The 25,861-nt window shown below is 42.0% G+C and overlaps 1 protein-coding gene across 1 annotated transcript; it reads left to right on the top strand.

The window, feature by feature from the left end:
• Window positions 1–330: 330 nt before the first annotated feature.
• On the top strand, window positions 331–24,690 carry LOC311509559 (protein NLRC3-like; the record flags this gene model as incomplete). Its single annotated transcript, XM_084574794.1, has 11 exons — window positions 331–422; window positions 8,902–8,980; window positions 9,124–9,352; window positions 9,521–11,306; window positions 18,118–18,291; window positions 18,839–19,012; window positions 19,539–19,712; window positions 20,299–20,472; window positions 23,323–23,496; window positions 23,772–23,945; window positions 24,281–24,690. The coding sequence occupies 11 exons, from the start codon at window positions 331–333 to the stop codon at window positions 24,297–24,299; spliced, it is 3,249 nt and encodes a 1,082-aa protein (XP_084430920.1). The 3' UTR covers window positions 24,300–24,690.
• Between the last annotated feature and the right edge of the window lie 1,171 nt (window positions 24,691–25,861).

Raw genomic sequence — 25,861 nt, 5'->3', positions numbered from 1 at the left:
CTGAATGTTCTCAAAACCAAGGAAATAGACTTAGACTACAAAAAGAAGAGGTACCAACTAGACCCAGTCCTTATACAGGGGACTGAGGTTGAGCAGGTCCCCTGCTGAAAATATCTGGGACTGCAGTTGGACAAGAAACTGAACTGGGCTACACATATGGAGGCTGTTTACAAAAAGGGCAAGAGCAGACGTTATTTTAACATTTGTAAACCACTACTGTGCTCCTTTTTTAACAACAGGCTGAATAAGCTGATTAAAAAAGATGGCAGCATCATCGGTGTCACCCAGGAAGGAGTGGAGGAGGTGGCAGGAGTGAAGATGCTAAGGAAAATGAAGGCCATCACAAGTAATGAAAGTCACCCACTCCATGCCTTAGAGGTTTTTGGGAAGAGCTTGCACAGTAAGAGGCTCATCCCAGAGAGGTACAGGAGATGTCTTCTGCCTGCAGCCGTAAGGCTTTTTAACCATCAGTAGCTTTTATCCCAGGTGTGCAATTGATTTTATCCCTAATGTTGTATTTATATGTTTATTTATTTCTACTTATTTTTTCTTATGTATGACATGCATGGACTGATTGTTGTTTTTACTGTGATGATGATGTGAAGTACTGCTGCTGTAACACCACAATTTCCTTTTAAGGGATTAATCAAGTATCTTGAATCTTGAAATTTATCATTGAAGGAGATTTTGTGATATTTGCTTGAGGATCTGTCTCTTTATTTTTTAAGTAAACGTTAAACTGAACTTAAACTGCACATTGACTCCTGCTGTAAGATGGAACAATTTCAGAAAATGTGTGACGTTTCTGATTTACAAGGTTCCTCAAACTTATCCCTGGGTTTCCGGTTCAGTTTACTTTCACTTTCATCGTTGTGTTGCGGGTATTTTTCTTTGTGTTAACCTCCGTCTGAAGGTAAAGTCAGCAGGTTGTAATGTTTTACTCTTTTTCAGCAGAAATCTGTTTGATATTTCACGTTAACAGAGTCAGAGCTGAACGTTAGAAGTTGGGACAAAGGAGTCAACCTTTACACTCTCAACATTCACAATTTTGTGTCGATGTTTGTGATCAGAGTCCTTGAATAAGATCAGCTGTAGAGTTAGTTGATGATCATCAGGTGAACATAGAGTCATTGTTTCTGTGTAGCTCCACTTTCTGATGACTGGAGGTAGATTTTTTCTGAATCAGTCTGTGGAGGAGGTGGAGAGGAGCTGCTGATCTCCCGCTGTCTGAGCCACTAAATGAGGCCTGAGCTCTTCAGACAGACGCTGGAGAACAGATCAGACTTTCTATTTCATTATGTTTATATAGATATAAAAACATTAGTTAGAATTAACTGGAATTCACGGACTGGTCAAAGGTCTTGTTTATTAACTTTCATCACAGGTGAAGCCTGACACGTTCCTGGAAGTAGCTCACCTGTGTCAGAGTCTCTAGTGTCCAGGTGTGGAGTGGATTCTTCTTCTTCAGCTCTTGTTTGATTAAACAGTAAGTTCAGTTTATTTCAGACTTTAAAGGAACAGTATGTAAGATTGTGGCCAAAACTGGCCATAACTGGTACTGCAATCACTTTCAAAATACTGTAGAACGGTGTATCCCCTCCAACCTCCCCCCTGACTCGAGGTTGCCAGGTTACCGAGGTAACGTTAGGCTACTCAATACGTCTCAGACGTGCTAATGTTGTTTTCCTCGGCGTTTCAGCATTGTGACAGAGAAACGGGCTCATAATGCATTGCTAATGTTAGCAATGACGACTCGCCGTTTTTATTTCCCAAACAATTCCTTACCTTTTCAATTCGATGACCCACCTCCTCTGTATGCGCTAACGTAACGTTACTTTGCACGAACATGCATAACTTTGTTCGACTGTCGTGAATATTTTAAATGTCCATTTACATTATGTACAAGTAAGTTAGCCAGGAGAAAATTAGCAACGTTGGCGTCTAACTTCAAATTCTTCTCCGTTTTCAGCCGTCTCCATCTTTCAAAGGCATCTCCTATACAAATCCTTGTTTTATTTCGGACTTTGTCACGACGTAGTTCGGATTCATAACGAGGTCTTTTAGGTTTAGTAACGTTATACATGTTTTATCCGTGTGGTGAAGGTCCTCTTCATCACTTGACTAAGAACATAGCTGATTACACAACAGCACTCAATTTAACCAAATGGCATGTAATGAACAAGCAGACACAAAGCTAAAAGTTTAAATGTATTTTATTGTGTGTTTTCTTGCTGGGGCCTCTCAGCTGCTACTGTGAAGAGAAATGCATAGTAAGGCTTGTGTAGTGTTCAAGGGAATAATTGTATGTTAGCAAATCTGGTGGAATGTTTCTTACCTTTGCTGTCTCCTCAGGTGTTCAGCCTAAAAGAGGCCGCCGGAGGTCTGAACACCTTCTTAAAGGTCCCGGGACAGACCATTGTGATAATTGGAGAGGGGGGGACAGCAAATGCTTGCCAACTGTAAGGGTCTGTTATGGTGACTGTTAGTTGAGTAAGAGGCTTTGAGATGTGTACTCGTAGAGGTATTTGGGGGAAATATATATTTGTTTACTTGTGTTATTTTACCCAATATGGTATGGGGGATCTGGGGAGGGGCTCACCTGCTCAGTGGTAGGGCTCGAGTCAGAATTAATGGCAGCCTATAAAAGGGAGCCCGTGCACACAGACAGGGGGTGTGTGTATGATTGGCAGGGCTGTGACCCAGACCTCAGGCCACAGAAGGGGCTTAATTTTCTTTTGTAATGTTTTCTTTTTGTTTTGTCATGCATTCTTTTGGGTGAAATAAACACTTGGTTGGTTTGCACCTCATCTCGGACTCGAGTTTGCCTGTTTTCATCCAACCGCTACCGGGCCATCCTAACAATCCGACACGTTCGTAGCTGCAGCTGTGGTAACTAGAGCAGAGCTGGCAACCCGGATGACGAAACTCTACTGACTTCGTGATTAGTAGATAGGTGGAGGGTGGCGCCTCAGACCAAAACACAACATGACAACAATAACATCAGTTGAGGGCTGCAACTTTCACTTTTAAATGACAATATCCTGACCGGACCACTGTTGTCAGTGATATAAGTCATACCTGCCAACTTTTCAAAAAACCTTGGAGTGAGATTTTGTCGTGGGTGACCAAAATTATGCCGTGCACGCAGTCACACAAATTGGTGGCTCAGATATAAGATAATTGGAATTAATTTGATGTTGTACCCATGTTGTACCCTGCATTCTGGTGGTTTGTGGGGAGGTCCAAAGCTGTTGATAGGGGCAGCCCACTGAAGATGGACAATATTGGTTACATTCTGTGAAGCAGACATAGCTGAAGGTCCACCCCCAGGAGATTTTGGATTAAGTAGATGTGGTTTCCAGCATTCTAGTGGATTTTTGGGCGGTCTGCTAAAGATGTGCAATACCTGAACTTATTCTGATTCATGTTCGGCATCATGACTTGTAGGTCTTAGTCTGTGGACTTGAGCTGAACATTCAACCAGAAAACTATCGGTGTGTCTAAATGACAATAAAGCCTTATTCATAGATCAGTGTTTAAGATTTGACCGAGGTAGGTTGATTGATATTTTGATTAAAACGGTATTAAACTAATTCTTAACTAAAACCTAACCTATGTTGTGAATAATTGTATTCTTAAGAGCACTTAATGATTTATGTTCAGCCAAAAACGACACAAGATTAGTTAGGGAGGGACATTATTCTTCATTCAAAGTCTCCCACCACATGGTCCATCAGAGACAAATAAAGTGTGACAAATAAAGTGCTTAAACAGTACAACTTTTTCAAGCAATAAAATAGATGAATGCATTACAAAAATAGCTAAAATGAGGCATAATCAGTATCATATGCAGATCAGAAGCTGGATAAAGTCCTTGTCTATGATCTGTGTGCATGGTTATACTGGCCTAGTCTCAGCTCAGATTCTCTTCTTTATCAGACTTCTCAAAGTAGTTTCTGGTTTCTCCTGCTGTCTTGGTGGTCTCTGTATCTCTTCTTCTGTGTAGCTACTTCGGGGTGCAGGCATAGATAGTAAAGGGGTGCACTGCAGGTGAAGCGCAGCGCAAAGGTTCAGGGGCGCTCATCAGCGCCATCTACCGTCGTGGAGTTTGAAAAGGAACGGAAGAGTCTCGGACCAAGATCGGATTTTTTTTTTTTGCGTGAGAAATTGGATGTGTGGCGTGAGTGCGTGTGAAAACAGGCAAAACCGTGTGTCACACGGCGAAAGCGTGAGAGTTGGCAGCATTATAAGTATTTGAAATGAACATGATTTCTTCATGTCTAGTGACATATCAGGGCCATTTTATGATTAATTGAAATACATTTCTTACATACTGTTCCTTTAAAGTTTGTTTCTGATCTGTAGTGTTTGTAAAAGATGTTCACTTCTTATTTCTTTACATCACGTGTTTGAAGTTCATTCTCCTTTATTGTTAGATTATTAATTGACTGATTGATCAGCTTTGTGATCAGATCTGTTTGCTTTCTTCATAAATCAAACTGCAGTGTGTTTTTATCTCCACCATTAAAGTCAGACTCAGGCTGTGCTGCGGTTTAATGTGATGCCTTTCAAAAAAATCCTCAATGCAGTTGCAGAGTCTGTTTAACTGTTCTTCACTTCTCTGCAGCTTCATGACTCCATCTAGTTGACTGATAATAGAAGAAGAGCAGCTGATAGTAGAGTCTCTGTCTCTGCTGACTTCATCTCCTGACGCTAATATGAAACAGAGAATAAGAACCAGCTGATAGTTTTTAGCATAAATGATGTCCAGGATAATTCCAGTTGATGTTCAGGTGAATGATTTGTGTTTCCTCTGTAGGTGAAGGTAGAAAGTGTGTGTGAGCTGATGTGAATCCAGCAGCATGGATCAGTGTGAGGACAGAGAGGAGGGAGTCCTCAGAGAGGAGGACAGTATTACTGAATATAGACAAAAACTAAGGTGAGTTTTTAGAGTCACTTCATAATGTAATGATTTAATCCACAGAGCATTTATTGAACAGCTGAACTAATTTAATCAGGTCCCATGAGAGAGCAGACCAGGGGCGTTACTAGACCTTATTCACTGGGGCACGTGCCTTAGTAAAAGTCTCCAGTGCCCCAGTAAAATTCTAACGCTGCTCTCGCTGGAAACGGCATTCATGAGCGCATCTCCGTGCCTGCTTTAGTCATGACTCAAGCCTGTCACTTACCAGCAAGTAAAAAAAAAAACAAGGAAAAAAAAACACACACACATACAGTACACAGTGGAAACCGCTGGAGCTCGTCACATCACTTTGAGCACAGAGTAAGTCGTCCCCTGTTTTAATGTTACAACAAATTCACAACTTGTTTGACAGAAAAAATGACATGTTGATCGCTGTTAGAGAATGTTGCCCACATAATTAGCATCTGTTTTTCAATGCTTAGCGACATTGTAGCCTAAATTTAGCAACAGTTTACCAGCTTACTCTCTCCCTCACACACACACTCACACCATGGTAGGCTGCATGCACACATGCGGACAATTAATAATGATTTATACGTATACTGTAGAGAGAACCCTGTAAAAGTAGCCTATACTGTTAGGCTAGCCATTTATTTCATATTGCGCACACATTTAATTTATTATTATTTTTTTTTTAATGTATTGGGAGTTGGGGGCCTGTGCCCCAGCAAAGTTCTAGGTCTAGAATCGCCCCTGGAGCAGACTCTCTTGAACCTGGTCCCAGCTGTGTGTCCTTCAAGAGCGACGATTCGATGGGTCGCTCTGTTGAGTTTAAAGAACATCCTTCTGCTACAAAGAGGTAAACTGTTAATAAAACAACTTTCATCTCTATTCCTCTTTGGGTTCACCCTGTTCTGTCAGTTTGTGAAGCTTTGCTCTCATGGATTTTACAGCTGAGGTCCTCTAGAAGACTCCATGTGAACATGCGCATGATTATTTCACTTAGTTGTGACCTCTGTGTGTTTGTCTGCTGCTTTTCATCTTATATAGTATATAGATATACTGTACATGTGTAGAACAATGGTCTACTGGTATAAACAAGGCATGTAAGGCAAACATTAATATTTACTAGAAAATTCCCACAGGAAATTTTGAGAGTGACTCGAGGGCTGCTGCCGGGGTTATTAAAAAAAGAAAAGGAAAAAGATGTTAGCATTACCATTACTAATGTTGGCATTACCATTCGCCACGCTAACGCGCGGCGCTGACGCACTAAACTAGGCTAAGGCTAGAGATTAGCACAGTCACGCACACACACAATAGAAAACATTCAGCTCAGATGTACACACAGAGCAAGCAGAGTGACAGTCACCTCAAAAAATGTCTTGCTTTACCTCTCTGTTACTGCCTGTCTGTCTTTTACCCTCTCTCTGTCTCTTTCTTTGTTATTTACTTAAATAAACTGAAATTAACTGCCAAGGACTACAAAAATGGCTGCAGCTGTGGCCCTGGCCTGAGGCCTTTGCTGCTGCCATGGTGACTTTGCTGGTTGCCATGACTACTCACAGACACAGGAGAGGAGAAGGAAGAAATTTTGATTTTTTGCCCTCTGACAGTCCTCGCATTTGGGCTCACTGAGGCAAAACCAAAGCTTACATCAGAAAAAAAAACAGACAGTGATTGGCAGGAGAAGTTCCCGAACACACTGATGTAATTTTGGTGTCTCTGGAGTAAATATTGTGGAAACTGTGGCGAGTATAAGAAGAGGGTGGATTCAGCTTTCCTCGAAAATCAGCTTCAAATTTTGAATGGGAGTTAATGGGCAGTTGGAGCGGGACACTCCTCACTCTGGGGCACGCCATTCAAATTCAGAAAATGTCTCGTCTTAGGCGAGCACATTGTATGAATCAGGACAAGTTCCTCTACAAAAGTGGAAAAAATCTAATGTCTACGATGTAAGATGTGCCCAGGAGCAGCGTGGAAAGAGAAAAATTTCAGTGAATTTCAGACAGCCTCTCTCACTCTAGCCTGTGAGGTCCCCCACTCCAGGCCGAACATTCCACGCAATACACACAGGCAAATTTCTTCCTTCTCCTCTCCTGTGTCTGTGAGTAGTCATGGCAACCAGCAGAGTCACCATGGCAGCAGCAAAGGCCTCAGGCCAGGGCCACAGCTGCAGCCATTTTTGTAGTCCTTGGCAGTTAATTTTAGTTTATTTAAGTAAATAACAAAGAAAGAGACAGAGAGAGGGTAAAAGACAGACAGGCAGTAACAGAGAGGTAAAGCAAGACATTTTTTGAGGTGACTGTCACTCTGCTTGCTCTGTGTGTACATCTGAGCTGAATGTTTTCTATTGTGTGTGTGCGTGACTGTGCTAATCTCTAGCCTTAGCCTAGTTTTGTGCGTCAGCGCCGCGCGTTAGCGTGGCAAATGGTAATGCCAACATTAGTAATGGTAATGCTAACATCTTTTTCCTTTTCTTGTTTTAATAAACCCGGCAGCAGCCCTCGAGTCACTCTCAAAATTTCCTGCGGGAATTTTCTAGTTATAAACATACAAATAGGTGGGAAAATAGATGCATAGATAGATAGATAGATAGGTACTTTATTTATCAATTTCACGGACATATCTACTATGTTATGTTGTTTTCTTTGGTTTTCAAAGTCCATGTGCTGGTGAAAGTTTTGTAGCACAGATTTTAGGTTTGTGTGGTTAAAGATCGTAGCTACAATAATAATAAAAAAAACTCTATGGTTGAGGGCGTTTGTTTTTCACTGATGGCATTGTGACATTCATTCACTGTCTCCTAGATGAAGTTGCGGGCTTGGTGTCTGTGTCGCTGCTCTTCATTTCACAGCAGCTTCCTGACTTCATCTAGTGGACTGATGGTAGAAGAACAGCAGCTGATGGTAGAGTGTCTGTCTCTGCTGTCTGACTTCTACTGACACTGATATGAAACAGGAATAGATAGTTTCTTTATTAAACCCACAAAACCGACAATAAAAAGAATAGAGAACAAAAAAAAAGAAAAAAATTATACACAATATTTACAAAAATTATAAGATAAGTGAATATATATTGAATATATGTAATATATATAACACATTCAATCCACAGGTTTTATATTAACAGCTGTAGTTTATTAAGACATCTAATTTATCCATGAAGTAATGTTTCCAGATTTAAATTACACTATAGCACAATTCCAGTAGGACAGAAATTACATGCACTCTGCCACAGAATATTATGTCATAACTTCAGAAGCATCTTGGCTAATTGGTATCATTTGGGTTGATTGGAAGTGCACTTGTGGATATATTTTAAGTCCGACCTTGAGCCAGTCTCAGCTGGTGGAGTACGTGCTTCTGGTGAGGTCACACTGTAGGCGTTATCAGTGGGAGACAGTCATTTATCCTACTCAGAGAACAGGATTTTTTTTTTTACTGTGTTTGATGATATTTTAAAGATATTGTCAAGGACATATGTCAGGGTTATGCTGTTGTGCGTCATGTGTTTATCAGGAGGAAACTGGAAAAGGTACCACTCTCTTACACTAAAACAGTTCATATTTCATTATTATATATATGGCCCCAGTGTTTAAAACATAACTGACTGATGAGCTTTGCTGAGCACTGAGTGTTTTCAGCAACACTCTGCAGTCAGTCAATCACATTCACACTGTGAGCTGCAGAGGGCAACCAGTCTAATTTAACCAGACACTGAAGTAGCTCCTCCAGGTCACTTTGGCAGAGAGAAAAATCTGAATACATGTGTTGGTGAGAACTGGAACTAAAACTAAATGAGCTAAAAGATAGAAACTGTTGCAGACTGAGCTGTTGACTGAATAAAATATTTCCACTACCGGGAGTCATCTGATTCAGTGTTCACATCCAGAAATGACTTCATGGACATTTACCTGTTTCTAGCTCTATGTGGTCTGATATGATGTGAAGTAATTGTTGATGTTTCATTCACAGAGTGGAGCAGCAGAGTTTAAATGTTCTCAGTGGTCAGTCTGTTGATCAGCATCAAACACACCTGGACTCCATATTTAAGGTCTGTACATGGACAACACCTACTTTCCATCATCTCCATGCTGCTCTTTGTAGACCAGTGGACTGTCAGTCTGTCCAACATGGATCTGATGTTTGTCTCCATGATTTCAGTCTGGTTGTCATTCATATAGTTTTCTGTTCCAGCTGCTGGAGGACAACATTGTCACTTTTGTGAAGAACGAGCTGAAGAAGATTCAGAGGGATCTGAGTCCAGATTACCCAGAATGCTTACAGATTCAGAGGGAGGATGAGGAGGTGTTGAAGGGTGAGGACGAAGAGCAGAGGAAGAGCAGCAGAGATGCATTTGTGAAGATCACACTGAACTTCCTGAGGAGAATGAAGCAGGAGGAGCTGGCTGATCGTCTGCAGAGCAGTAAGAGGATTTCTCTGAACATTGAACCTGATGAATTAATTAAACATTTACTAATGTCTCAAGTGATAAACCAAGATATATTCAAACACTTATTCTTCAGGTAAACGAAATATTAGAGTATTTACTGTATAATTTATTTAAATAATTATGTATTGTGTGTTCATTAAGAAACTCCTGATGGAGCTGGTCGTAAACTTAAATCTACTCTGAAGGAGAAGTTCCAGTGTGTGTTTGAGGGGATTGCTAAAGCAGGAAACTCAACTCTTCTGAATGAGATCTACACAGAGCTCTACATCACAGAGGGAGAGTCTGCAGAGGTCAATGATGAACATGAAGTCAGACAGATTGAAACAACAGCATCCAGGAAACTAGACAGACCAGAAACAACCATCAGACCAGAAGACATCTTTAAAGCCTCACCTGGAAGAGATAAACCAATCAGAAGAGTGATGACAAAGGGAGTGGCTGGGATTGGGAAAACAGTCTTAACACAGAAGTTCACTCTGGACTGGGCTGAAGACAAAGCCAACCAGGACATCCAGTTCACATTTCCATTCACTTTCAGAGAGTTGAATGTGTTGAAAGAGAGAAAGTTCAGCTTGGTGGAACTTGTTCATCACTTCTTCACTGAAACCAAAGAAGCAGGAATCTGCAGGTTTGAAGAGTTCCAGGTTGTGTTCATCTTTGACGGTCTGGATGAGTTTCGACTTCCTCTGGACTTCCACAACACTGAGATCCTGACTGATGTTACAGAGTCCACCTCAGTGGATGTGCTGCTGACAAACCTCATCAGGGGGAAACTGCTTCCCTCTGCTCACCTCTGGATAACCACACGACCTGCAGCAGCCAATCAGATCCCTCCTGAGTGTGTTGACATGATGACAGAGGTCAGAGGGTTCACTGACCCCCAGAAGGAGGAGTACTTCAGGAAGAGATTCAGAGATGAGGAGCAGGCCAGCAGGATCATCTCCCACATCAAGACATCACGAAGCCTCCACATCATGTGTCACATCCCAGTCTTCTGCTGGATCACTGCTACAGTTCTGGAGGATGTGTTGAAAACCAGAGAGAGAGGAGAGCTGCCCAAGACCCTGACTGAGATGTACATACACTTCCTGGTGGTTCAGACCAATGTGAAGAAGGTCAAGTATGATGGAGGATCTGAGACACATCCACACTGGAGTCCAGAGACCAGGAAGATGATTGAGTCTCTGGGAAAACTGGCTTTTGATCAGCTGCTGAAAGGAAACCTGATCTTCTATGAATCAGACCTGACAGAGTGTGGCATCGATATCAGAGCAGCCTCAGTGTATTCAGGAGTGTTGACACAGGTCTTTAGAGAGGAGAGAGGACTGTACCAGGACAAGGTGTTCTGCTTCATCCATCTGAGCGTTCAGGAGTTTCTGGCTGCAGTCTACATGATCCACTGTTACACCAGCAGGAATACAGAGGTGCTGGAGGACTTCCTGGGACAAAACTACAATGACTCAACTCTGGATCTCTTTCTGAACAGAGTCATGGAGAAATCCCTGCAGAGTATACATGGTCACCTGGACCTGTTGGTTCGCTTCCTCCATGGCATCTGTCTGCAGTCCAACCAGAGACTGTTAAGAGGTCTGCTGGGTCAGACAAAGATCAGTCCAGAAATCATCCAGAGAGCCATCAACAACCTGAAGAAGATGAATATGTCCAACATTTCCCCTGACAGAAGCATCAACATCTTCCACTGTCTGATGGAGATGAACGACCTCTCAGTTCATCAGGAGATCCAAGAGTTTCTGAAGTCAGAGAACAGATCAGAGAAGAAACTCTCTGAGATCCACTGCTCAGCTCTGGCCTACATGCTGCAGATGTCAGAGGAGGTTCTGGATGAGTTGGACCTGAACAAGTTCAACACATCATGGGAAGGACGGCGGAGACTGATTCCAGCTGTGAGGAACTGCAGAAAGGCTCTGTGAGTCCAGACATGATTAACATTATAAATCAGTTTAGATTAGTTTAGGTCTTTCACACTGGTCACACTTTGAAATGATCGTCTTTCTTAAAACAGTGTTCCATTTGTTTGCAATGCCAGTTGTATTTTGTCACAGATGTTCTGCAGCTGTTAGAAATGCCGATAAAATGGATAATTTTCTTTAAATTGTGTTTAAAGCTGTTAAATTAATGGACACAGGTCTTACATTTGACATATTTTCTTCCTTCATTTATATTTATATATTTAGGTCAGGACTTTAACTGGGCCATTTTGTTCTTCTTTAACCAACCTTTTATAGAACGACTTGTGTTCTATAGTTTTTCTTAAGACCCAGTTTCTCTTAAGATTCTACACACGAACAGATGTCTTTACATTTTTTCTTTTAGAATTCACAGGTATGATTCAAAATTAATTCGTCCATCAGGTATGTCAAGCCATTTTGGCCCAGATGTAGCATTTTAGACTTAGACCGTAGTCATTCAATCAATCAATCAATCAATCTTTATTTATAAAGCACTTTTAAAAACAACGAGGTTGGCCAAAGTGCTGTACACAGACATGAGGATATAAAAACACAAAGAAAAATTAAAAACAAGGTTTAAATCATAAAACCAATCAAACCATGTAAACAATAAGAACCAACATCTCATGCTGAGTTAAAAGCCAAAGAGAAAAAATGTGTTTTAAGGGAGGATTTAAAATGAAGAAGACAGTCGGCCTGTCTGATGTGCAATGGTAAATTGTTCCACAGTTTGGGGCCAGCAACTGCAAAGGCACGGTCACCTCTCATCTTTCTCTTTGTCTTTGGGACAGCCAACAATGACTGATCTGCCGACCTAAGAGAGCGTGAGGGAGCGTACGGCTGGAGCAGTTGACGGATACTGAGGAGCGAGGACATGAATACATTTGAATACAGATAAAAGAACTTTAAAATCAATCCGGAAACGGAATCTTCAAAGCTATAAACCAGCAATTGCACATTAGAATGAGATTTAGTTTCTCTGACTCTTAACAGCTGCTGTACACAGATTGGAACAAAACCCACAATAATAATAATACAATAAAATAACTCCCTGTTGGCCCACCACTCGCAGTAGTAGCATGAAGGGTCCGGTGCTATGTGGATTGGGCAGCAGACCAAGGCGGGGACCTTGGCGGTCTGATCCTCGGTTATGGAAGCTGGCTTTTGGGACATGGAATGACTCCTCTCTGGTGGGGAAGGAGCTGGAGCTTGCGGAAGAGGTTGAGTGCTCTCAAGTAGATATAGTCAACCTCGCCTCGACACATAGTATCGGGTCTGGAACCCGGCTTTTTGCTTGAGCCCGGACTCTCTGCCTGTACATAGGGGTTCTCCCAGGTGGACGAAAGGGTTGCTTCCCTGTGCTTTCGGGTTGGGGAATGGGTCCTGAATGCTGTCTGTGTGTATGCGCCGAACAGCAGTGGATGGCGCCCTGACTGGGGACTCCATTGTCCTGCTAGGAAACTTCAACACTCATGTGGGCAATGACAGCATGACCTGGAGGGGCGTGATTGGGAGGAACGGCCTGGTGTTCAGTTATTGGACTTCTGTGAAAGTTGTAGTCTGTCCACAACTTACACCATGTTTGAACATAAGGTTGTTCATCTGGGGGGGGGGGGGGGGTCAGACCTCCAAGTCTGAGGCCATGGTCCTCAGTCAGAAAAGGGTGGTCCTGCCTCAAGGGGAGGAGTTCAAGTATCTTGGGGTCTTGTTCATGAGTGAGGAAGCAGGAGATCGACAGGGGGATCGGAGCAGCATCTGCAGTGATGCGGGCGCTTATCCAGTCTGTCATGGTAAAGAGAGAGCTAAGCTGAGAGGTGAAGCTCTCAATTTCCAAGGCCAGCCAACCACGTTGACACCCCCTCCTCCCCTTTTGCAGCTGAATTTCTTCAGATACTGGACTGTTTTAATTTAAAACAACTTGTTGATGTCCCCACGCACACCAGGGGACACACCTTGGACCTGGTCATTACAAATTCTGCCCCTCTCACCAACCTGCAGGTGTATGACCTCGGTGTGTCTGATCACAAGGCCATTTCTATGGATCTGCAATCCCCATCCAGCCTCTCCAAGCCTAAGCGGAATATCTGTTTCAGAAACCTAAAAAACATAAACCCAGAACTCTTGGCAGCAGACTTTCAACATCTTTCCACACACTTTTCATCAGCCGATGAAGCAGTGGACTACTACAACAGCCATCTGAGCAGCCTCCTGGACCTCCATGCCCCTGTTAAAACCAGAACAGTCACCTTCACCCGCTCAGCTCCCTGGTTCACAGATGGGCTTCGTAAGATGAAGGCAGCAGGGCGAGTCCTTGAGCGGCGCTTCAAAGCCTCTGGCCTCACTGTCCACAAACAAATGTACCGGGAGCAACAGCAAAAATATGCTCAGTCCCTCAAAGATGCAAGGTCACAGTTTTACTCCGATGCCATCAGAAACAGTCCAGGAAATTCCAAGCAGCTTTTTTCCACTGTAAATCACCTTCTCAAACCACAACCCCCTCCACTTACTGCCACTACAGAAGAGCAGTGCAATAAATTCATGGATTTTTTCACATCAAAAATTGCACATTTTCGCTCTGCCCTTTTTGGTCCTCCCACCCAAACTGTTCCTACAGCGTATACTGTCTCACAACCCCTAATCTGCTTTCCTGTGGTTTCATCAGAAGAGGTGCAGAACATCATCAGGAAGATGAAATCCTCTACCTGTCCTCTGGACCCTCTCCCAACCTCCCTGGTGAAAACCCACATCACTGTCCTAACCCCCCTGATCACCGCTATTATAAATCATTCCCTCCAAACTGGTCACGTTCCCCCTGCCTTAAAAAATGCCATAATCAGACCATTACTCAAAAAACCCACTCTTGATCCGGACGTCCTATCCAACTATAGGCCCATTTCCAATCTCCCCTTCATATCGAACGTACTTGAGAAAGCAGTTGCCACCCACCTTCTGGACCACCTCAAACATAATAACCTTTTTGAAAAATTCCAGTCCGGTTTCCGCTCTGCGCACAGCACAGAGACTGCCCTTGTCAGAGTCACAAACGACCTCCTCATGTCATCTGATGGTGGCTCTCCCTCCCTCCTCATCCTCCTGGATCTTTCTGCTGCTTTTGACACTGTCGACCATGGCATTCTTTTAAACCGGCTCCACCTCACCACTGGACTCAATGACACTGCTCTCAGTTGGTTCAAGTCATACCTCACAAACCAGACAGAATACATCTCCCTGGGTCACTCCAAATCACATCCACACACAGTCACCTGCGGTGTCCCCCAGGGATCAGTCCTTGGCCCCATCCTCTTCATCCTCTACCTCACCCCCCTTGGCCAAATCATCAGCCGTCACAAAATTTCATTCCACTGCTATGCTGATGACACACATCTTTATGTAAATGCCACAGCTGCAACCCCATCCTCACTGTCATCCCCATCAAAACTCACCTCCTGCCTGGAGGAGATAAAGTCATGGATGGAGCACAATTTCCTCCAACTAAACAGCTCCAAAACCGAAGCCATAATGATTGGCACCCCTCACCAGACCAAATCATCATCCATAACCAGCATCACCTTCTCTGGCTCCAACATCCCCCTTTCATCAACAGTCACTAATCTTGGTGTAAAAATGGACTCTCAACTCACGTTTGAAGCCCATATAAATCACCTCTGCAAGACCTCCTTCTACCACCTCCGTAACATTTCCAAACTCCGCCCCATTCTCTCCCTCTCAGATGCTGAAAAGCTGGTTCATGCTTTTGTCTCCTCCAGACTGGACTACTGTAACGCACTTCTCATCGGGATTCCTAGCAAGAGTCTGCAGAGGCTTCAGTACATCCAAAACTCTGCAGCTAGGATCCTGATGAGAGTGCGGAAACATGAGCACATTACCCCCATTCTCCACTCACTCCACTGGCTTCCCGTCTCCACCAGGATTGAGTACAAGGTTTCCCTCCTCACTCACCAATGCATCCATGGACACGCACCCCCCTATCTCAAAGAAATCATCAATCCACAAAACACAACACGCTCCCTCCGTTCCACTCACTCAAACCTCCTCCACATACCCAGAACCAGACGGAGGACCATGGGAGATAGGGCCTTCTGTGCTGCTGCCCCACGTCTGTGCCCTGACACCTTGAGGGCACCACAATCCACTGACTGTTTTAAAAAAGGTCTTAAGACATTTCTTTTTAGCAAAGCTTTTGGTCCCCTTTAGATGTTTTTTATTTTTATTTTTTTTTTAAAACCTTTTCTTCTTCTTTTTAACCTGTAGCACTTTGAGATATTTGATGTAAAGTGCTTTATAAATAAAATTTATTATTATTATTATTATTATTATTATTATTTCATGCTTGCTGTGGATCGACAGCTGAAGCCAACATTGCAGTTAAAGTCTTGACAAATTCATTCCACAAAAAAAAAAAAAAAAAAGCTTCCTCCTCCACAAGGCCTGTCATGGACTTCCTGGCCCTAAAAGCGGTGTTCAGCAGAGCGGATAATCAGAACCCTCCTCCCCAACCTGCAGGACATTTATTCAAAATTTTGCAGATTAGGAGTTTAAGGTCATGAAGATCCTGGAACAGCCCAGCCATCCCGAACACTCTCTCTTCTCCCTACTGCTGTGGTTTCCGCTGTCTGAAGATGGAAAAGCTGAAGAAGAATTTTATCCCCATGCCATCCATCTGCTCAAGCTTTAACTGGACTTAACTACCACTGCATCACTGCACTTTATACACACAGCTGCTTTAAAATATTTTAAAGTATTGTAAATGCATGTATACACGAGCTACCCCCTTTTAAGTTTACATCTCAAGTTTACAGTTTATCTTTTATTTCTCAGTTATACATGTATACCTATATTTTTTACCTTTTGTGCCATGTATAGTTATTACTGTTTTTCCTGTATTACTTTTTTTTACTGCTGGCTGCAGGTACCAAAATACATTTCACTGCGCATTGTACTATGTATACTGTGCATGTAACAAATAAAACTCTTATCTTAAAAACTGTAACCACTACTGTGCTGACTTTACAAGTCATATAGTGTTGAGGGAGCAAGTCAAACTGTCCATTATCTGCAACTCGTTGACTGGTAAACCAGTTATTGGTGTTATACCAGTCAACTAGTCACTTCACCTCATCTCTAGTATGCCAAGTCATGGCCAAATACAATGACTTTTGTTTTGTCTGAGTTTAGACGTAATACGTTACAGGTCATCCAAACCTCTCCAAGGAATACTTGGAGTCTAACCAGATTTGTTCGTTTTCATTCATTTTTCATCTGGTTTCATGGTTTCATAATAATATTGCCCAAGGGAATAATGCATAATGTGAAAAGTATTGGTCCTTGCACAGAACCCTGAGGAACTCCATGACAAACTTAGGACAAGTATAGAGTCATGTCAGTTATCTGAAGCAATGAGGAGATTGTTGGTAACTTTAGTGCTGTTTCTGTACTTTGATGAACTCTAAAACCTGAATGAAACTATTCAAACAAACCATTTTGAAATGGTGTTAGATTACACCATTACAATATTTGAATAAAACTGGTGTCTATTACTTATCTCACCACTAACAGTTGTGGACATAATGGAACACACAGAACCAAGTAGCAGATGGCAACATTTTCAGCTTGTTCAAAATGTTTTGTAAAAAAACAAAACATCTGCAGTTATTATACTGATAAGTTATGAGTTCGGCCCGCTGGAGATCAAATTGGGCTTTATGTGTTCTCTGAACTAAAATTACTTTTACACCTCGGGTTTAAAGGGTCCGCTCTTTGATGCTCCAAGAGTCTTAAGTTGTTGAGATCCTTAAAGATGGTGTCGAAGAGACTGGCCTGGCCTTTAGTCTTGATGTCTACCTCACTAACTAAAATGACAGTGTACAACTGGAAGGCCTCTCTTAGTTGAACACAAATATTAGCCACGTCAGTCAATGGCAGTTCTCCTATTCTGTATCTGGACTCTTGGTGCTTGCCAGGATCAGCTTTAAAAGCTAGGTGTAAGCCCTCAGGGTCTGATTCAAATAACCATTCAGTCTATAGCTCTATAGATGTAACGCCCACTAATAACTACAATCGTGAGAATACTCCTTAATGACTTCTCCAGACCTTATACATGATTGCAGTTAGATATTTATTACTGGATTTTAGCATAGGCAATGCTACAGTTTAAAATATTTAATTCAGTTGAAATATAATCTTTAATTAATAAAATCCAATCAAAATTAATTTCTTATTGAGCTGTGGCTGGATGAGATTTCCTCCCAATACCAATATTCCTTTCTATAAGTTCTACAAGCTCAGCCAATCTCCCTTTCTCAGTCAATAGCTCACGATTCATATACACAGATTAGAAACTTCAACACAAGCACATACGCAATTTGAGACACCAGACATGCACATCAAAGTCATCTTTCTAGTCCACCAAGGTACTTTCCATACTTCCTCGATGTCAGTTAATTAAATTCACATAATAAATAATTCTTGTTTATTTTCTATAATAGGAATCAAAGCGTCTTTGTAGTTCATTATTAAGCTCAGTCCTTACAGGCCTGTACACAGTACCAGTCAAATGTATGGACATAACTTCTCATACATTATAGATAAATAGACATCTAAACCATGAAGGAACACGCATGTATGTATCCAACCGTTTAGACATCAAACGATGAAGTAAATAATAAAGTGTCTTCTTTTGTATGAACAATTTTTTAATATATATATATGTGTGTGTGTGTGTGTGTGTGTGTGCGTGTGTCACGACAGATTTTCTGGCTGTACACTCTTAGAGAGTCACTGTGGAGTTGTGGCCTCAGCTTTGAAGTCCAACCCCTCCCATCTGACAGAGCTGGACCTGAGTGTCAACAACCTGCAGGATTCAGGAGTGAAGCAGCTGTGTTTTGGACTGGAGAGTCCAAACTGTAGACTGGAGACTCTGGGGTCAGTTCATTGAATGTTTTTTATTATTATTATCACACTTATGAAAAAATCAGATACATTTTTCAGATTAAAAAGTTCTCTTTTCAGGATTGAAAGATAGAAAATCAACCACAATTCCTCTGTGAAGGAACTCATCAAGTCATTTCATACAGCGTAGTTGTGTTAGGAAGAGACCACTTCACAGACAGAGTGGACAGCAGGAATTATAAGAAGAAGGCCATGGAAGAAATGAACTAATGAACAGTTTGTTTTCCATCATGTGTGATTTGATATTGATCCTGTAATGAGAGACTTGACTGAGGTCAGCAGCATGTTACTGACCTGTGTTGACATGAATAGTTGTCTGAATGTTGTGTTGATGTTTGGATGATGTCTGTAGAAGGTTGACATAATGATGATCCACAATAACACGAGGACAAAGTCACTCTACTCATTTTAGAGAACAGCTCATTGATTAGGACGTAGTAATGTTGATTTGAACATTAAAACCTGAACACATCTGATAGATTATCAATGATTTTATTAACAGCTTTTATTCTTTATTCAGATTGAATCGCTGCAGGTTGTCAGAGATCAGCTGTTATTCTCTGGGCTCAGCTCTGAAGTCCAACCCCTCCCATCTGAAATATCTCAACCTGAGTGACAACAAGCTCGAGGATTCAGGAGTGAAGCATCTGTGTGGTTTCCTAGAGAGTCCAGACTGTAGACTAGAGACTCTGAGGTCAGACATTATGTTTTATTTGTGTGCTCAGATTAATATGATGTGGAAGTTGTGTTGACACTAATCTACAGACATCAGGCTGATATCTACTCATCCACTCCGAGGACCTGGTAAAATCTTTTTTCTTCTTCTGTGGTTTAGCGCATTGACTTTGACAGTCATGTTGAGCTACACATTTAAAATCACAGAAGAAAAATCCTCCAGTGGAAACTATTTTCACATCCAGACTCACCTCATGTTTTTCAAAATAAGTTTTTCAAATAAAACTAGCAACAGTTGTTAAAATGAATGAGAGATGCATTAATAAAGAAATGAATTTTCATGTTCAGTCCCAATTTAAATGTCTCCATTTTAACATGAAAATATTGTTTGACTGATTGAAGCTGCTTCCTATTGATGTTTAGAGTTTCTATTTTCTAAACTTGTACTTTCTGAACTTCCTCAGCTCTGAACAGATGATGAAACACTGAATTATTTCAGGCAGGATCTTTGTCTTTTAAACTGACATCTGTTATGCTTTATTTAGATTATGTCACTGCACTTTGTCAAAGATCAGCTGTGATTCTCTGGTGTCAGCTCTGGAGTCCAAACACCCCTGTCTGATAAATCTGGAGCTGAGTCAAAACAACCTGCAGGATTTGGGAGTGAAGCAGCTGTGTGGGTTTCTGGAGAGTCCAGACTGTAGACTGGAGACTCTGGGGTCAGTTCACTGGAAGTCTGTTACTAAGTCTGTGGATCTGATTTGTTTATTTACAAACACTTCATGTATATTCAAACAGAACTAGATTTCTTTTAGCTCATATTTTCTATTTTCTTTTCCTAAATTTAGTCTGTCATCTCAAAGACAAATGTTTGGTGTTGAAGGTGTAGAAAATGTCTATTAGCTGTCAGTGAGTGTTTCTAATTTGTGCTAAAGATGATTTAATCGATAAAGAAGTAATGATAATAATGATCAATGACACCACACACACCCACAGTCCAGATTTAGATATTTAAACTGTCTATACAGTATTGATCCTGTAATGAGAGACTTGGCTGAGGTCAGCAGCATGTTATTGATCTGTGTTGACATGAATAGTTGTCTGAATGTTGTGTTGATGTTTGGATGATGTCTGTAGAAGGCTGACATGATGATGATCCACAATAACACAAGGACAAAGTCACTCTACTCATTTTAGAGAACAGCTCATTGATTAGGACATAGTAATGTTGATCTGAACATTAAAACCTGAACACATCTGATTGATTATCAATGATTTTATTAACAGCTTTTATTTTTTATTCAGATTGAAGTGCTGCAGTTTGTCAGAGATCAGCTGTTATTATCTGGTCTCAGCTTTGAAGTCCAACCCCTCCCATCTCAAACTTCTGAACTTGAGTGGAAACCAGCTCCAGGATTCAGGATTGAAGCATCTGTGTGGTTTTCTGGAGAGTCCAGACTGTAGACTAGAGACTCTGAGGTCAGACATCATGTTTTATTTGTGCGCTCAGATTAATATGATGTGGAAGTTGTGTTGACACTAATCTACAGACATCGGCTGATATCCACTGGATCATTCACTCTGAAACTATGACATACTTGATTTAATTTTGGTTTGATAACTAATGAAACTATTGTAAAGATAAATGACAGATGAATCAATAATGAAATGTATTTTCATGTTTAGTCCTAATTTAAATGTCTCCATCATAACATGGAACTTGATCATCATTTTATCAACATTTCCATATTTGGTATTTTTTTCTGAATTTTGAGTAGAAAGTGAAATAAATGTCAGAGGGTTTTTACTTGTATTTGTTGGTCAACATGAGTTTGTACAGATGGATCCACTGGTGGAGCTGTCAGAGTTTCAGAACTGAAGTCACGTCTTTATTGAAGCAGCAGCTTGTTGTCATTAATATTAATGAGAGCTCTTTTTCTCTTGTTCCATTTGACTGATTGAAGCTGCTTCCCGTTGTTTCAGATGTTTCGAGTTTCCATTTTCTAAACTTGTACTTTCTGAACCTACAAGCATGATATGGCACCAAATCCAATCTGCCAAAAGGGAAGGAAGAGACCTGCACGTCTTATTCCTGGACCTAGCCAACGCTTTTGGATCCATCCCCCATTCTCTCATCTGGACAGCCTTCAACTTCTTCCACATCCCAAATACCATCACAAACCTGGTGAGAAACTACTTCCAAGATCTGCAATTCTGTATTAAAACAACAGAATACACAACATCATGGCAATCTTTGGAAGTGGGAATAATGGCTGGATGTACCATCTCCCCATTAGCCTTCACCATGGCAATGGAAGTGATCATTCGAGCTTCCAAGTGGGTTGTGGGAGGAGAACGTCTCCAATCAGGACAGCGGCTACCTCCTATTCGTGCCTACATGGATGACTTGACCACCTTGACCTCAACCATCGCATGCACCAAACACCTGGTGGGAAAGCTTCATGCAAACATCACGTGGGCACAGGAGCATATCCATCGTCAAAGGAAAACTCGTGGACCAGAGGTTCTACATCAAGGATACACCCATTCCTTTGGTGTCAGAGCTTCCAGTCAAGAGCCTAGGGCGATGGTACAATGCAAGCCTCAAAGACTCAGACCAGAGTGATCAGCTGAGGGAAGAAACCATCAAAGGCCTAGTCAGCATAGACAAGACCTTACTCCCTGGAAAGTTGAAACTGTGGTGCCTGCAGTTTGGATTGCTCCCGCGTCTGATGTGGCCTCTAACGGTCTACGAGATCCCCATGACCAAAGTCGAGAAGCTGGAGAGGACAGTCAGTTCACATATTAAGAAGTGGCTTGGCCTCCCGCGTTGCATCAGCAACATCGGCTTGTATGGACACGGGGCCCTGGAATTGCCTGTCTCTAGCCTCATAGAGGAGTTTAAATGCACCAAAGTGAGGCTGAACATGACCCTGACCGAGTCTCAAGATGAAGTGATCCGAACGGCTGCTCCCAGACTGGCAACTGGGAGGAAATGGATCCCATCTGAGGCCGTACAGCAAGCAAAATCTGCTCTCAGGCATGGAGACATTGTAGGACAGGTGCAGCATGGAAGAGGGGGGTTTGGACTAGGGACAAGTCGACCCACATGGCAGAAGGCAACATCAACCCAGAGGAGAAAATTGGTGGTTGCTCAGGTTCGGCAACAAGAGGAGGCAGACCGATGCGCAAAGGCAGTCTCACAGTCCAAACAGGGCCAGTGGACTAGCTGGGAAAACCTGGAGCATCGTAAGCTAGCATTGAAGGATCTTTGGGAAATGGAAGGAAGCCGAATCAGCTTCATTATCAGAGCCACCTACGATGTTCTTCCCACCCCCATGAACCTAAACCAGTGGTTTGGAGAAGATCCCTCTTGTGCACTTTGTCAAACCCCTGCAACACTGAGGCACATCCTCACCGGCTGCAAAACCAGTTTGTCCCAAGGGCGCTACACCTGGAGACACAACCAGGTCCTAAGACAACTGGCGATCACCCTGGAAGGAAGGAGAACTACCAACAATGCCCTCCCTCCCCCAATGCCTAGACACTCAAACACCACCCCTTTTGTAAGAGCAGGACAGCTCCCAGCAAAGTCATCTGCAAGAGTAGAAGCAACCCTCCTAGACACTGCCCGGGACTGGAGAATGCAGGTTGACCTAGACCAGAAACTTATCTTTCCGACTGAGATCATTACAACTAGCCTCAGGCCGGACCTGGTCTTGTGGTCAACCTCCCAGAAGTCGGTATTCATTGTAGAACTAACTGTACCATGGGAAGCTGCAGTTGGTGAAGCATACGAACGTAAACGACTGAAGTACTCCGACATCGCAGCCGAGGCAGAACAACGCGGCTGGCGTGCCCAGGTGCTACCGGTTGAGGTTGGGTGTAGAGGATTTGTTGCCATATCCACAACCAAGCTTCTTAAGGGGATGGGAGTGCGAGGACAGGCATTCCGACAAGCCGTCAAATCACTGTCAGAGGTTGCCGAACGCAGCAGCAACTGGCTGTGGATCAAGAGAAAGGACCCCAACTGGGCTGTAAAATGACTATCAAGGAATAAAAGCGGAGGGGGGCACACCTGGGACGCCAGGTGTCGCCGTTGAGCCCTTCGGAGGTGTCGTGGGCCTGTCAACGAAACACCAATGAAGGAGGGTGCCCACCTGAAGACCCCAGTGAAGCTTTGACCCCTACCCCATTCAATACCAAGTGCTGATTATCTAAGGGATTGTACTATCTAGTCCTATAAGCTCAACAGCTCTGAACAGATGACGAATGATTTCAAGAAGGAACTTTCTTCTTTTAAGCTAACATCTTTTATTTTTTAATTAGGTTGGGTTGCTGCAGTTTGTTAAAGATCAGCTGTGATTATCTGGCCTCAGCTCTGAAGTCTAACCCCTCCCATCTGAAATATCTGGACCTGAGTCTCAACAGTCTGCAGGATTCAGGAGTGAAGCATCTGTGTGGTTTTCTGGAGAGTCCAAACTGTAAAGTGGAGACTCTGAGGTCAGTTCACTGACTGACTGTTACTATTATATCCAAATGTTTCTTTGGTTTCTGTTTCAGTGGTATTTAACTGATAATGTCTGATCAGTGATATCAGTCCTTCAGAACACACACAGATATTAATGGGTGCAGGATTATAATGGACAAAGTCACTCTACTCATTTTAGAGAACATCTCATTGATTAGGATATAGTAATGTTGATCAGAACATTAAAACATGAACAAATCTGACTGATTATCAGTGGTTTTATTAACGTCTTTTGTTCTTTATTCAGATTGAAGTGGTGCAGTTTGTCAGAGATCAGCTGTGATTCTCTGGGCTCAGCTCTGAAGTCCAACCCCTTCCATCTGAAACATTTGGATTTGAGTAAAAACAATCTGCAGGATTCAGATGTTAAGCAGCTACTTGATCTTGTGGAGAATCCACACTGTAGACTGGAGACTCTGATGTGAGTAGAGAGTTGGACTCAATCCACACTTCTTTAAATTGTATAAAACACTGAACCTCTGTTTGCATATTTGTCCTCTTGTCAGTAGTTTCATCAGATATCTTCAGTGTTAGTCAGCTGATGCTTCAGAAACACATGAGATCAACACACTCAGACTCTTTAAGTAAGCTCCAACACGTTAACATGAGAGCTGAAAGGAAGCTGGCTGAGCTCCACAGCTGCTCTGAACAGGACTGAAGTCCCTGCTGCTCTGAAATGACTGACTGAAACCTGATGAAGAGGAGACTCTGGAAACACTAAATCATCTCCTCTGTTGTTTCTTTTTCTCCCTGTAGCTGGAAACCATTGTTCTAATGAGAATGGTATGTGTGTTGAGAGAAGATGAGCTGAGTCCTGATGATCCAGAGAGGTTGAATCAGCAGCAGCTTGTGTGTAGAGACACTCTGACTGGACCATGTTACTGGGAGGTGGAGTGAAGAGGAGAGCTTCATCCAGATGTTTTTCCATTTTACATCATCAACAGAGCTGCAATCAATCTATTCTAATAGTACCAACAAATAAAGTCCAGTTCCTCTTGAATTATTCAGGCACATTAAAAACAAACCCAATAGTCTATGTAAAGTAGCCAGCATCAGCAATCCTTTCTTTTATTTCTTGTTGATTGGTAGTAGTTTTTCCAGTGTTTTAAATGTTCAGTGAATATTGATAAATTTGTGTCATCTCGTGGCCAAAATGTGAACTGCATGCTGTCATTTTCATTTAAAAACACTTAAATGAAATCATTACACTTCAATGTAAATTTCATTTAAAAACACTTATTATCGCCTGTATTTATTACATAATTGATATCAACTTCATTAAAATGTCAATATCTAGGTCGAATAATGTGAGGAACTCTTGCTGAACATAAACACACAAACTAAAGTCTTGTTGGACATGAGTGAGTTTCAGTCAGTGATGACTTCTGGTGCTGGTTAACCAACCTGGCATCAGAAGTATAAATATTCTGACCTTTACACCTGTAGCCTACCACACTGAACACATGTTAACCGTCTTAGTGGTTCATCCTCTTGAGCTGCATGTTTTATTTATGTCTTTATTTCTATCAAGATCTCATAACGAGAGAGAATACCGGTTCAGAAACCTTTAAAATGTCAAATGTTTTACCACTGATGTACTGCTCTGAGCAGTCTGGCATTTCGCCTTATTGACTCTGGTCACGATAAAATATTAAAATATTGTTTGTATTTTTTCCATAGTGCATTGTTTTTTGTTTTTTTTAAAAAAAAAAAGTTTAGTAATGATCTACAGCTTGTGGGAATCTGTGCCGTCTCGCGGCATGTAACTCATCTGTGAAGGTTCTCAGTTGTCCAGGTCATGGTATATCCAAAAAGCATTAAAAACAAAAGGCATCTGGACTTGTAGAGTTTTTGAGAGGATGTTTTGCCACTTATCAGACTAGCTTCTTCAGGTCTAAGGGACCGGTGGGAAGTTGAGGTTCAAACAGGAACATCTGAAGGTATAACCATTAGAAACTTGCTCTACTTGATTCTGTTAATGACCAGAAACTGGGGCAACTAGTCTGAAACATCTGGACCTATGTCTCAACAGCCTGCAGGATTCAGGAGTATAGCATCTGTGTGGTGGTTTCTGGAGAGTCTAGATTGTAGGCTGGAGACTCTAGGGTCAGTTCACTGGATGTCTGTTACTATATGTTTAATTACAAACTAAATTTATCATAAATTATGTTCATACAGACCTTCCATCCATAATTAAAGTAAATTTCCTCCTGCTCATATTTCTCTTTAGTTGCCCTAAATTTAGTCTGTCATGTCAAAGATGAGTGTTAGTTGAAAGTGGAGAAGGCTGACCTGATGATGATTCACAATAACTCAAGGACAAAGTCACTCGACTCA

The sequence above is a fragment of the Chelon labrosus genome (genome assembly GCF_963514085.1).
Source record: "Chelon labrosus genome assembly, chromosome: 24".
NCBI lineage: Eukaryota > Metazoa > Chordata > Actinopteri > Mugiliformes > Mugilidae > Chelon > Chelon labrosus.
Note: the sequence above shows the minus strand (reverse complement) of the source record. Positions and strands in the feature narration are given on the sequence as shown.